The 15091-nt window shown below is 43.0% G+C and overlaps 1 protein-coding gene across 1 annotated transcript in view; it reads left to right on the forward strand.

Moving 5' to 3' along the window:
* Window positions 1-15091, forward strand: part of LOC114871706 (neurogenic locus Notch protein) — a 161052-nt gene that overhangs the window by 54993 nt on the left and 90968 nt on the right. The window contains exons 3-4 of the mRNA XM_029177932.2: window positions 3999-4270; window positions 6604-6799. Coding sequence (XP_029033765.1) covers window positions 3999-4270; window positions 6604-6799 — 468 coding nt within the window. The remainder of the gene's footprint in view (window positions 1-3998; window positions 4271-6603; window positions 6800-15091) is intronic.

The following is a 15091-nucleotide window of genomic DNA, read 5'->3' on the forward strand; positions in this document are numbered from 1 at the left end:
AATTGTATCCGTCTCTTTTAAATTAGGACGATAAAAAGTCTAACGAGTTGCGCGATCTAACGAATACCATCGCTTTTTAAGGAGATAATCGAGGGAGAAGGATAAACATTTATAGCGAATAAAATTAATAACGATGCTCTATTCGTTTTTATTATTCATCTTAATTACAAATTCGATATATTCCCGGTATGGAACAGTAAATATTTTCAATGCTTCTCTTTTTATGCAATAACATTCGCTATTTCATGCTGGAATTAGTTGCGAGCAATTTGCATTGAAATGCGAATTGATACGAGGGTCTGTAGCTCGTTGAGATCTGCAAATACTCCTCGTCGATGAGGGTGTGCTGCTCTTCGAGATCTCGATCGACTGTATGCCGATCGATTTATCAAGCTTCGAGCCCAACCATACAGCCTCCTCATCACTGACAATAACAAACGATAATTGAAATCGCACGACTCGCTTTCGATACCCGATCAGATTCGCGTGTAATGCGAACACAGAAAACAGCCTCGATCAGTTTCTATTATTCGAAGTTCTCCACTCTCGTATTGCAAATATTTTCCTTCGACATTCCGATGAAGATGTTGTAAAGATGTCTTCTTATCGTTAGAAATGTGATACATCAAAGTGCTTTTTATCCTATTAGAATTCTCAACCTCTACGAATTTATTGCTTGTTGTAAATTCTTTAAGATAGAATTAACACTCGATCGTCTTCTTCCTTTCTTCCAAAATATCCTGTTCGTTGAACGATTCGGTCTCTGTTTGAAACTGATGTCTCATGGCGTAGGTTCGTACAGAAAAAACGACTCAACTTTATGGCCACTTCGTTTATTCTAGACAAACGTTTCTCACGAACTTGACAAAATATAGAATTAAAGATTACCCAAGTGCAGGGAGGTTGAAAATAAAATCACACAGAATTCCGTGCATCGGAAACAGGAGTATCGGGATAAACACGATCTCGAACACTCGACGGGGCTTTTTGCGGCGTGTAAGTACGCGCCTGTCGGCCATTTTTCCGCAAAACTCGAAGGTAAAATGGTTGAGCTATCGAGTGCTATTCATCGTGTCCCCGGCATAATTCACCGCGCTCGATTCTTTGTCGAGGAAAAGAGAACGACAGCGACACGTCGCTCCGCGACATTCCACGCGAATGTTTACAGACCGATCAGCCAGACTCCTGGTAACGATTTTTGCGGCAAAATACAAGTCGTCCTTTGGCGAGATCTTCTTGCCCGCAGCCTACGATCGATTCTTACAGACTGCACCGCGTCTCTCGCCACATATAGAAACTCGAACGGCGAGAATCCCAGCTAGAAACGAGCTGGAAGAACACCTGGATCATACGCTCAGCGCGATCCTTTACCGTCGACGTTCATTTTTCTGCGCCTCCGAGGCTAGATAAAACCGTTCGCAACGGAATAATCAGGGATATTTAATGCAACCGTAAAGATGGCACCCGAAGATTCATTCAAGATTGAAATCTAAGCTTCGAGATGATAATTTCTTAGTTAAAAATTTTATTCTTCAATATCCCGGCATAGTTTCACGGTGGATCTCTGATTTCGCTAGGATAAGATAAAACTAAAGGAGCGTACACATTCGGACCTCGTAGATCGCGATTGATACGCGTTACGTGCACGCACGCGGAGCGGAATAAATGTCGGAGCGTGTCGTGGAGCCGCCCATTACCGGAGAGAATGGTCAGCCATAAAGTGGCTTTCGTTTCGTCTTCTTTTAAACAACGTTGATCCCGGCCAGCCAACAAAGCAGAATGATGACGCTACTGGACGGAACTTTACTGCCCGTGAAGCCTCTGATTGATACATGCTGCGCGTACACACCACTCTTTGATGCAATCATATTCGCGTGTGCTGATGAATACACGCGAAGCAACGGCAGTAGCGTAGCTGCGAGTAACCCTGGTACCTTGGTGGTCCTTGATTTCCAGAGATAATTTCCCGTCAGGGAATATACGGCAGGTATACACGATTGGAGCGATCTTAAAAGACAAATTTCAAAAATATTTCAATTTCAAAGTACTGCTGTAAAAGACAGAATCATTGCCCGTCCTAGATTCGTTAATAAAATTACCGTCCGCTTTCACAGAGCAACGCGCACACGATAGTATAATTACAGTGTACTTGACACGGTATCAAGGCGAGATGATTGCATTCGTACTGGTTCGCAGAACAGCGTATAAACATTCAACCTTCCACGTATTTATTATATAAGCAACACGTATTCATATTCTGTCGCAGAAGAATTGTGAAAATCAGCCCTTATTAGCGAAGGGGTTAATGATTCCCATTGAAATTCGTCATTTTGACAGGCATCGTTGTCTTGATATTAAAAATCCGTGCTTCGGGCTGAAAAATACAGGTTCGCGGGCTGGTCGCATCCTTCTGAAATAATAGATCCGGCGGGAGGTACACGAGTACAAGTCCTTTCCCCATGCGACACTGCTGGCACCGCATGGTGCTCGTTACGTCCCTGGTTTGCTTAGAAGGGAATATTCACAGATAGAAGTCAATAAATCCAGCCGATGGTGCTCAACGCGGCCTACCGACACCGGTAGTCGCGAAGAAACTCGCTGCCGGCAAATAATGGCCGTGGAATCGTCGCTTCCGTTTATAGAGATACCGGCTACAGCTTTCTATGCGCTCGCATGTGCACCGCGATATCCTTGCCAGGAGAAGAAGAAGAAGAAGAAGAAGAAGAAGAAGAAGCCGGAATGGAGCTGCGTAAAGTAACTCGGAAACCAGCTGTGCCTTCGACAATGGACGCCGATCCGTTCTTGTCTTTAGCTCGTTCCTGCCGCGGCCATCGTTGCCGGACTTTTATTCTAACCATGAAGTCAAGAAAGCTTCGTAGGTATCACGGTGTCGGCATCCGACTCTCTTCCCTTGTTCCAATGAAATGGGAAAAGATAGGGGATGGGAAATTGGAATACTCGTTTCACTTTACCTACCTATTAACAACATTTTCGACATCATTGGTTCATCTTTAACCCCGTTGAACTAATCGATTCTAATGAAATTTCAAGATTAATTTATGTATTTTTTTATTCCAAGAATTTTTAATTTATTTTTTCAAACGTAAAAAAGAAAAAAGCAATAATTAGATTATATTTAAAGGAACATCTTCTTTACAACACAATGCATTAACAGTTGCATTGGGTGCATAGTACAGGATGCAGAAGTTGCATCGTCGCTTCTAAGGAAATATCATAGAAATTTCTTTTCATTGATCTCCTCTTCAACAGCTGAAGATGATCAACAGGGTAGTTGAATACGGGTCCCCGAACCCCGAGGATCATTAGAAAGCATTAGAAAGTAGCTTTTCTTCGGCATCCCTATTATTCCGAAGCTCGGTCAACGACCTCGTAGACAGATCTTCCAGCATTTTGCGGTTTCCCTTCAAATTACCCGCGAGATTTTATAACATTTTATAGGAGACTGCGCGGATTGTTAGCCATGGCGGACGGAAGCGAGCGATTACGCGAGATACTAAAGAAGAGGTTTAATTAGAAGCTTGAGAGAACGGAGTTTCGAGCGTGCAATTCGCAAAGGGGTGAAAACGTTTCCCTGAACGGTCCGTTTCGAAGGTGTAGGATGTTTAGAAAAATGATCCCGGCCAGTTTCTCGTAATTCCACAATCGTACTAGGCCATTTTTAGATACACACTCGGAGAGAATGTAATAATACGTGTTGGAGAACGGCCACAAAGAATTCGAGGTCTTCCGTTTTCCGGACCTTTCGTGGAAGCCTTGACCGCAACACGATCATCGTTCCATTTTGCAAGAAGGCATTAAAGGCCTGCTAGAGACCGCCCAGTTGGAGCGAGAATTTACAAGCAATTTTAACCCTGTCTTTAATTTGTCATAGAAATTTAACGATCCGAAAATATTTGATCTTTTACGACAGAACTTGATTCACCAAAGATGGATACTTTTCTCAACACTAATCTGTGCAATTTTTTTCCTTGTTCCAGCTGTACATCGAAATACGTGGGAGAGTATTGTCAACACCTGAACCCCTGTCACACGGGTCCACGTTGTCAGAACGGTGGTTCGTGCAGGGTGAAGGAAAGCGTCGGGGGTGGAACGCCGTCGTTCACCTGTTCATGTCCCGTCGGATTTACTGCAAGCCTGTGCGAGATACCGATTGAAAATGCATGCGACTCATCGCCGTGTCTGAATGGAGCCACTTGCAATTTAAAATCGTTGCGCGAATACGTTTGCACCTGTGCCACCGGATATACAGGTAAGATTTTCCTTAATTCGATCTTCCATCCTTTAGCCGTGGACACGTTCTCGTTAATCGCTGAGTTAATGAAAAAAAGTTTTTAACGTTCGTATCATGCACATATGCACTTGGTTCGCGGCTAAAGGGTTGAGCTTCGAAGAAGCTCGCTCGAGATAAAAATCGTCGATTTACGAGAGGATCCTTATCCGCTGTTAAATGAAGTCGCTAAAATCTGCGAGTACCGAAATGCGAGATTTTATCGGTGGAAAGAGTCGCACGTATAATTGAGTCGTTGACCCGTTACGATATCTTCGCTTTCGCCAGGAAATACCGAGTCGTTCGATGTAGAAGAATCTAAAATATTTTGCCAGCATCCGGTTAAAGTTATTCCGCGTTTGCGAGGATCCTGCGAATATACGGTTACGAATTTTATAGGTCGGCTTCGAGGATCTTGGCATAACCAGTTATAACGTTTGAAGATTATTCTATCACGCTTTTTTATTTTAACATGCACCGAAACGGTTAAACATCATTGTTCCAAGCATCGCAAAGCAATTTTGTTGCATAGATCGTACGAATAATTTTTTGCTCGTAAAATGTATCTAACAATCACGGTACTTAATAACTAAAGGAAGAAAAAAAGGAGGACGTACGTGAGTTTATGGGTGCAATATTAAATGACTGACGTTTTAGTTATCTAGGTAACAAGTTCCATAGATTCACGTGGGTTTGGTGGCAAGGCTAAACGATAGATGTAAAGATAAAAAGCGTGAGGTAATCACGCTTGTTCTCATTGTTTTATACTCTAACAGGATGTTGGTTCGCGTGATACTTTTCTGTCATCAAATGGTATTAAACAAATTCACCGGTGACCAAGCATTTTAAATGAAAAATATTAACGAGGGTTCCGTATAGTGATTTTCCTCAAATCTTAAGCTTTAATTTGATATATCATATGTGAGATTTTGTAACATTTTTATGTCATGATATTAAACTTTCCATCTTTCGAAATCGGGTCGGATTGGCATGCGCGAATTTGTTTGGCTCGCGGAAGTGGCTAACGAATCTAAATGAGGATTTTTTCACGGACCGCGTTTAAACGCGAGGGAGCGCGTGCTCCCTTGACAAATAAATCGAAGAGCAACGGGATTCCGAAGGGAAAGGGTAGATAAAGAAAGAAACGGAAGGGAATCGGTTAAGAAAGAGAGAAGTTTGTGCCAGCTGGATAATTGGCGGAGAGCAATGCGGCATTTCGCTGTGGCGGTACCTTTGGTCCAGTGGTTCTCACCTTTACAATTACATTTTCACCTCTTTTCAACCATTCCCTCACTACTTTCTATACTTTTAATAGGTAAATTTATTGCTACGTTCCAATATATAAATACATTCATTTTATTCTTTTAAAATGCAATGTGCATCAAGGAACATGGTCGTAAAAATTTCTTAGCTACTCGATGATTTAATTTTAATTAAGTGAGCACCGTTGGCTCATAGCTACACGGGAGCACAGGATCAAGGAGCAAAGACATCTGAGATCCAAGGAAGCGAGTAGCCACTCGGGTAATTAGTTCCACTAATCAGTGACGCTGAAGAAAGCAGGGATGGGACGTTAGGTAGACAGGAAGATGTGGTCACCGCCATTTTAAACGATATCTTCCCAAGGGAAGGAGATCACCGTCGAGCTAATTTATCCTTGTCCTTGCTGTGATCTTTATCGATGAGATGCTCAAAAAAAACGCGAGACAACGTCCATTTCCATTAAAGTGATCGACAATGATTGATTTATTTACTTTTGTAATTGTCCTTGGTATGAGTTTTTAAATTAACATCTGCACATTTTTTTTTTATTTCAATGGACATATGTTCGGTTTCGATTCTTAACCCCAAACAGGGTGAGCTCTTCGTAACGAGTCCAGCAGCAGATCAAGGGCAAAACTCACCCCTATCATTCTTCTTCCTTCCTTCTGCTCCCCTTCTATTCTTCCTGCGACCTCTTCAGCACCAGCTGCTGAATCTTCATTTATCTACGTTAGCCAGCGACTCAAGGATAGGGTTCCTATATAGCTGGGTCATTTTTGAAGTGCATCGTCTACGAGGGGAAGGGGTTGGTCGAAGAACAGCCTTGCAAATTTAATCGTACTTCGTTGGGGAAAATATTTTTTATCGAGTCGGAAAACCTTATTTCCTTGCTAATAAAAGAAGAAAGTAGGCGCGACGGCAGGATTTTCTCGCGATTTGATTTATAAAGGATCGGTCGAGCGAGATTCTTAAACGATAGGATGCAGCATGTTTTCGCGGTTAAAGCTTGGGACAGCCGGCACGCCGCATTTCTCTTGTTGCTTCTGTTACAGGGGAACACTGCGAACGGCAAGACCACTGCGCCTCGTCGCCCTGTCGAAACGGGGCCGAGTGTCGTTCGTTGGAGGACAGCTACAAGTGCACGTGTGCACCCGGCTTTACGGGGCCGAATTGCGCGGACGACATCGACGAATGCGACAGGAACCCATGCAGACACGGCTCCTGCAAGAACATTCACGGATCTTACAAGTAAGTCGAACGACATCGTTAACGGTCCTACCACCGATACTTTACATACCATCTTTATACGTAAATTGCGCTCTCACGCCGGTTTTGGGCTTTTCGATAAACCCCGGACGCGATTCAATTTCTTGCGGCGAAGATTTCGTCGATAACGTTCATTCATCCTTCCTTTTCTTTCATACGAATCGTTTCTCCTTTGCAACCGAGACACCGAGGTATCGTTATGGTTAACATAAATTTTCATCACCGATCCTGATGGTGATACTTATCTCGCCCGAAGCTCTAATTATCAATCTTCCGCGAGCTCGAATGTAAGAAATCGCTTGAATATTTTAATTTAACGCTTAACGCGTCGTATATTTTGCATATATTGTCATTTATATCATTATCAATGAAAAGTTGCGTTACAAGTTGCCCACTTGAGGTAACTATACTTAGGGGATGAAATCTTTTAAAGTATCTTATTTTATGCTGCAATATGCATTTTTATTTGATAGCCTCTGAGGATGTTAACGAGGTACGTTTGTTAGGTATGATTTTGAGGTGTAAAATTACTTTGATCCGCATAGATATGGTGTTATGGGATGGAATGATAGTGAAACGTAGAAAAAGGAAAGGTGTACGATCGGAATCGCGTCGAAATATCGTGGCGTACCAACGAACGCGGTGGATTAGGGCTCGGAGAATCGCGTCAGTGTCGTTCGTCTTTGCTGCAATTACCGATTGAGCACGGACGTGGAGCGCATAATGACGTCGAACAACGAGGATCCATCGAGTCGATCCCACGGCCCATTACGAATTTGCTCGTAATTCGACGTTGCGTCGATTCAGAGATCGCCTATGTCCTCGCCCCGAGATGCATTTTCCAATCGCTCCTCCCTTCGGATCTGCGTTTCGAGTAACGACGCGTGACTTATGAAAGACAATTTTGATTTCAAGCAAAGGCGAAGAGTTTTATTCGATTCGTATGACAGGCAATGGCAAAAGGTATAAAAATGAAGATGTCCTGGGCGTTGGAAATAAGGCGAGGACAATTTCGGGAGAACCGACAAAGCTTTCTCTTCGGTTGCTGACGAAGGGAAGAAAAAGGCAGGGCGTACGTGTACGCGCACACAGCCACCAGGATCGAGCCGATATAATTCAATATAATGTAGGGCCCAGCGACATTATCTGCTCTCGTGCAGTCAGCTCGACTCGGGCCCCGATTAATCTCGACTCGATCTCAACAAAGCGCGGATTTATGTTCTCCACGCCGCCCGGCCTCAAGTCCCCCGCTGGAACCAGTTTTTGGCGAGCTCGTTTCTTTTCCGCGCTACCCTCTCCTTTTTCTTTTTCCCTTTTCACTTCATTTTTTTTACCCCACTCCCCATCGTCTATCCCTACTGCGCCCTTTTCGAAACTCGCTCTACAACGTGCTTCTAGATACAGACCCTCCATGGCTTACCGGTTCCATTTCGAATTCATGTTTATAAATTTATATTTTTCTATTCTTAAATAATCCCAAGTTTCTACACTCGCAAGGGTAGAAATTTGAAGAATCTCGCATCTCGAGATCTCAGAAATCGCCTCGATGTTTCCCTTCAAGGTTGAAAGAAGAAAAATAGAAGGCGACGTTTTATTACCGGCGCGTAGCCTTAATTGAATGGTATCTGGTTATCGCGTACGATGGAAACTCGCAGTCAGATAGGAATAATTGAGCTTTAGCCGGCTAATAAATATCGACGAGGGGTTAATCGAGCCGCTACCCAATAATTCCCTTTTAACGCTGTTAATCCGCCTCTGGTAGAGCCTGTAACATCTTCTACACTGTTAACGCGTCTATGCATCCCATTTCGGTTCGGCATTTAAAGTACCTAGGTAGAAAAGGTTCCTGCGTTCCCTTCTTCACCTGTCCCGATACGTGCCACTCTCGCCGTGCAACAATCTCGTCAACACGAAGCTCGCTAATCTCTCCTACTCTCTCTCTGTTACGAGGCTGGAAAAGCAATAACGTTCAATTGGCTTTAATAAAGACTTTGATGTGGCATGCCTGACCGCCAGGTGGTGCAGCTAGAAGCTACCATGTTATTAAATAGTTAGGTTGAATCGGTGGTCGAAGAACAAGGCGCGCCAGCCACTATGCCGAGGACATTGTTGGGTGGCTTCGCGATACAAGGATAATTAATCGTATCTTTGCTGTGAAATATTCCGTCGATGATCTTACAGTTAATTGTAGGTACCCGGCGGAAGGGTTTCGCAGGTGTTGTTAACTGTTACGATAGTCTTTGTATAATTTCTGCATACGTTCGTATTTTATTTCATTCCCTTTTGATTTCGTCAGCAAATAGCTTCTTTGATCGCGTACAATGTACGCTTTCAGCGCGAAAAAGCGCACCCGCTTGGCTACGCTTGTGCGCGTGCTCGGGACAGGTAGCGTGATTTATGAAATGATCCTGGCCAAGTAGAATTTAATTGAGCGGAGGCGAGGCAAAAAGGAACGCTCGAACGATGTTCCTTAACCCCCCCGACCAATGAATCCGCACCGGATCTTGATAAACTGCGGCCTCCGCAGTAATTTTCGACGTTGCCAGAGCCGACCCCCGGTTGCACGAAATTCTTTTCGGCTTCTAGCCGAAACTCGCACCTGGTCCGGCATCACAGTATTCCGGAATGTGTCCACATCTGTTCTCCTCGCCTCGTTCTCAAATCCAAGATTCTTCAAATTTTCTTACCAGAATTTCAAAGTTCGTACTTTTCGAAGATGCAGATGTTGATTATCGGAATGGCTCTATAAAGATCATTTTATACGATCGACTCGGCCGACACAGCTGGTAGGATAAAGAGGACAGGAGGCTGCGAATTTCCATGTAATTACATACTTTCGCGAAAGTGTTAACGATAACCCGGGGGAACCGTCTGCGACGATCGGAAAATTAAACTCGACCACGATCGGCCGCGTGTGTTAACGTTATCAAGATCGTAACGCAAGCGCGGTTAACCTTGGCGCCGATGTTGAAGAAAGTAATCTGACGAAGCGCATCGGTGTTCTCACAACCTTGTTGTCGCCGACTTCACGTGTCTCTTACAATATTATATTTGTACGCGTGGAGAGGTGTGCCCGGCGAAGGATCACGTAATCCGTAGGTCGTATACGACTTTAACCAGTCGTTTCCACGCAATAAGGGTAGCCTAGACGAGGTCAGCCGGGTCGATGACGGTCGTGAAGCTTGGCCCGTTTCTTTCGAGAAGGAAAAGGATCTCGAGCCGTTTCGAGGAAGCCGTTTTCTACGGCACCGAGTGACCGATAACTACGTGACGCGAATACCGAGATGGATGATTTTCGAATTTCGCCGGATGTACACGCGTGTCTAGCGACACCAGCATCATCGCCTAGTCCGGCAGGAATACAGAAACCTGGAATCGAGAGCTGCTTTCGACGCTGATACTCATCAGGATCTGGTATCTTTTCTACATAGTCGGATGGCGGTCGGTTGGACGTGTTTGGAATACACGAATCCGGGATGTAAGGACGATGAAAAATTAAGGAAATTCTTTGGAATAGTAGACTGCTCGGGATTACTGAAAATTTGTCAGGTCAGAGGATTAAGATCTCTCTCGGTAATCATCGATTTCTCCAAACTCCAACCTCGGTGGGTCGTTGGAAGTTTAAATAAAGCAGGAACAACGGCGCTATGATTGCCAATCGCATCAATCTTATCCAGAGTTGTAGCTGTTATTGCTTCATCATGTCTGCCACTTCCTCTACGCGCTCATAAATAACGTTTCACCGGTGATTGCGACTGACGCAGCTTCGTTAAATGTTGCTGCCCGCGGACGTTTTCATTAACGTTTATGCAATTGCAAATTGATTGCGGTGTAAAAACGAGAGAAAGATTTTCAATCGAGGAATTCAATGCATCAACGTGTCAGATTAATTGTCGCCAGACGATGTTGCGATCGGTAGACAGCGTCTAATGCCGTGAATCGTTTCAGCAACCGGACTTTGAAACCGATCCCTGATATCTCACCGATGTTACCAGAGTTTTCGAGACCGGACGATGCCGGGATTAAGATGAAAAACGATTGTCACGCGACTCGTCCCGCTCGACTGGTCGAAGATAGCGGTAGCAATCTAGAGTTTGTCGCGAGGATGACGTTCGTATATCAGAATCTGGTTGGTCAGAATGTTGCGCGTCCTGATCCTTTTCATTCGTGCGTGTAACTTCTTGATAAACGTAATCAGTGATCTAGGATAGGAAATGTCTTCCGAGTTCTGACATGGAAATTAATTAGAATAGTGTCTATGATGCAGGGATGTAGATTCGTTATTGAGATTGAAGTATTTTTTTAGGAATGCTGTTTCAGAGATCGATAGCTTGTTTATTATAGAAGCTTTGATCTTATTTTATTTGTAAATTAGGTGGAAAATTATTTTGCTAGTAGATTAGGTACTCTAAAAATGATTTCAAACGTCTTAGAAATTATCTCGTCTATGAAATGTCATAGCATTAATTAGTCAAGCACTTGAGGAAATGAATTCCGTTTGAAATTATAATACAAAAATCCTGGATGATTAATTTATTACACCAAGCTTTCAGCATTTCTCTTTGAATCCAATTGACAGACGAGGTTGATCCCACGACAGACGGTAATGATTAATCGTATAAAGTCGATCGGGATCGAGCTGTCAAGGTTACATACCGCTACACTTTTCCAGCCAATCTACTATGTAAATGCGCTCTGTCCACTGGTTGCTCCACATTTTCATGGACGATGGAGGAAAGCGCGAGTCAAGTTCCATGATACGGGATCCATTAATAATCCGCTTGTAATGGCTGTCGTTAAAGGGAATTGTTGATGGTTCAGTGGATCGTTCCTCGACGGCTGTTTAATTATTGTTACGGTATGCCAGTCGCAACTATTTATAATTTCGAAGAATGTCGTAGGTGAAGGATAATCATTCAATCTGTTGGACCGAAGGCAAGGTCCATCTTTTTCAATCGGGCGTGGATCGATGATCTATCGCAATATTCGCACCTCTGCAAATAATTGAGTCGTCGGCAAAGATTTTTCTATTCGATCTAACAATGAATGTTGGGTGTATTGCGAGAAGGAAATGTCGTTTTCGATCGCTCGAATAACGGGGTGAATGCACTTTCCTAATGATATTTTAATATTTTGCTTAAATTTAATGGGACACCACAATGCCCATCGCGAATAAAAGAAATACCTGAACAAATAAGAAGTATATTTACCTGCATTTGGATTAATAACCGAGAGTTGAACAGGTAATACTCGTGATAATTTAAATGCTAGGTTTTCATTGCACGAGAAATATTCATGTTACATTGGTAACGTTACCAACAGCTCGATAATGTATTAGGTATTTCCAATAATCGCCTAAAGGTGAGATATTAATATACGGTTGGGTTAGGAATGGAGCAACGAGTGAAAGGGAAGGAATTGGAGCCTTTGTAATGATAACTCGATTTGCACACTTCGTGTTTATTAATTGCTTAGTTTACAGTCAATTAGAAATTCGATCGTTTCAACAGAATATTTTTCACCCATGTGGTTTCTCGTTAGACAGAAAGTCAAGGTAATTAAATTTCGTTTTCTTCTATTTTCTTTATGTAACTTGCAGACAAATTTTGCAAGTGACAAAGTGTCCAACGGGGAAGTTGATCGTCGAGAATCGTCTGACGTAACGATTATCGAGTCCAACCAATTCAGGCAATTACCACGGTGGGAAAGCGCCCTGTGCTGGCGTTCCATTAGCCGTGTTAATCCGCTGTTATACTCCTTACTTTACGCGCACTGCATCCGTTTACGTCACGGCTGCGAACACCACGCGGTATCCGATCAAGTGTCAGATTAATTGTTATCAAAATATAACAATTAATTCAGGAAACTTTCATTCTTACCTTAGAAGATTTGTCTGGAAGAAATTGATTAGCGAAGTCAGGTTTGGTCAGTGTAATTAATTTTCTAACAAAGAATGGAATTTTTAAAAAATGTTTTATTATTCCAAAATGTACAAAATGAAATTATTTTTCTGAGGTACAATTGCCGGTGTCTAAAAATACAATCACATCCTTTATGGAAATCATAAATTCATATAAAAAGGAACGACTCTTGTGTGTCGTAGAACAATCTCGTTTCTCGTTTCTTGAAATGTAGACGTATAACGGACGCGCTGATGCATAATCAATGAGACGATCTAGATTTCTCCGGTTTAGAACAATATTATCTAGCAGTTCCGTGCGAAAAGGAATGAGAATGCGCGGGAAAAGGAAGCATATTCTTGCGACATCCGTTATCCTCCCGCCGTTTTATTCGTCATTTAAATATTATTTTTCCAATATATTAAAGTATTGCATTAAGAAATTTGAATGACTAAATTCTGGGTCAGAATCGACAGAGAATCAACTGGTTAATATTCATGCGTAAAGCATTATAAAGCCGTAAGGATCGAGGAACGCGTGTATCAATAGCTGAAGATAAGGGGAAGGAAGGGTTTATCATTAACCGAGAGTGCACTTAATATTCCTCGCGAGAATGTTTTCATCTCGGCGGCTCGATAGGCTCGTAAAGATGATCAGGAACGAGATTCCCGAGGCATGTCGTCTCTTCTCGCCGATCGAGACTCGATTTCAATCTCCTTGCGTTCCAATTTCCTGTCAAATAAATCGACCAGCTAACCACCTAACGGCTCGTATCAATTTTCGGTACCGCTAATGACAAAACCGAGCCAGAGATTGCTGTAGATTCGATTAATCCCTCCGAGCAATTGCCTTCTTTATCTTGATAGGACCTGTTCAATGTTTCGACTCTTTCCTACCGTGTCTTCTTTACGAAAGGTCCTTCTTCTTCTTGGAAAAGACATTGGCTTCTCCTAATTTCAAATTTCTATTTGAAAACGGTCGTTGTAAAAAAATGGGCTTGTGCATTTTAAACACCTTGGGTGTGTGTGCTCGAATTGTTTCCATGTTTACGAATTCGAAAGCAAACTTGAAATTTATATTTCTGTAACCGGACAGTGTCAAACGTCCGATAAAATCGGCCTGGAAAATATACGACCGTGTTTCTTTCACTTTTATATTTCTCCGTAAAAATTCGTATTTGTCGAAACCAAGGGGGAGATCGAGAACGATCGAGCAGAGGAGTAAAACTGGCGGGTGACTTGTTTCTTCTTCCATCGTTCGATTTTTTTCTTTTAACCACAGGGAAGCTCTGCGTCGGCCCGAAAATCGGCTTCCCAACTGGTTCCCGGATCATTTCTGACATATTTTCTACCTTTGACTGGCCGAGACCCATGCTGAAACTTCCTGCTGTCGTGGTCCGCCTCCGTGGCATCCCAATATGAATCATATAACAGAGACACATAAACATCGTTGTGCCTAACCCACCCTTCCTCATCTGTTCGATTGGTCGTTGAAATCGAACCGCTTCGGGATCGTACTTGTCTTTTTTTCATACCTGAAAAACTGGTTGGACAATCTGAAAGACAGTGGTCAGGTTCGTAATAGAGAAAGATAAAAATTTAAATATTTCAAGAAATCGAGGAGCCACAATTTATTTCAATACATAGGGTGGTGTTTTCTATAAAGAAAGTGGAACGAATTTTACATTCTCGCTGGACCAATTGAACCTCGGTAATCTACGTGTGATCGGAGACTCTCGAAAATCGAATGTATCGAAAAATCATTCGAAGTCATCGATGCGGAATAATGGATGGTGCGAGGGAGAGTAGAGAACGTGGGTCGGGTCAGGAAACTGGAGGGTAGCGTTTGTTGGAAGGGGAAATCCGGATGATCCCCTCGTTCACGGGAACCCCATCGTCCGGCCTGTTGGATGCCCGCAAGCCATACCATACCGTTCGCACAATGCGTGTAAACAAGTGAAAATTAAATTTTTCAAATTGCCCGTCTCCACTCTGTTAGCCGATGCTCCTAAGCAGGTCAGTCAACACACGGTTTAATCAGAATTTTCGTGTTTCCGGCACACTTCTGCCTTCCGGCCTGTTTACTCCACGCATCGGGTGCATAAATATTCATACGAACGGATTAACCAGATTTTATTCCGCCCGACGTGTAAACTCCTTAGCGGTTCTCATCGAAGTCATTCGGAATAAAATTGTACAATTTTCACCCGACATCTTCAACATTTTCAAGAGAAAATCGTACAATGAAGCTGCTGTCTCTAATCGTGCTAAAAATGTCCACGACGTTCCGTTCGTGCATGAAAATGCACGCAATTAGCGTACCGTGACAAAAATGCCGAGAACGCGTGACAAATTTCGTTCTCCGTCGTAGCAGA

Source organism: Osmia bicornis, chromosome 12 (assembly GCF_907164935.1).
Source record: "Osmia bicornis bicornis chromosome 12, iOsmBic2.1, whole genome shotgun sequence".
Taxonomy (NCBI): domain Eukaryota; kingdom Metazoa; phylum Arthropoda; class Insecta; order Hymenoptera; family Megachilidae; genus Osmia; species Osmia bicornis.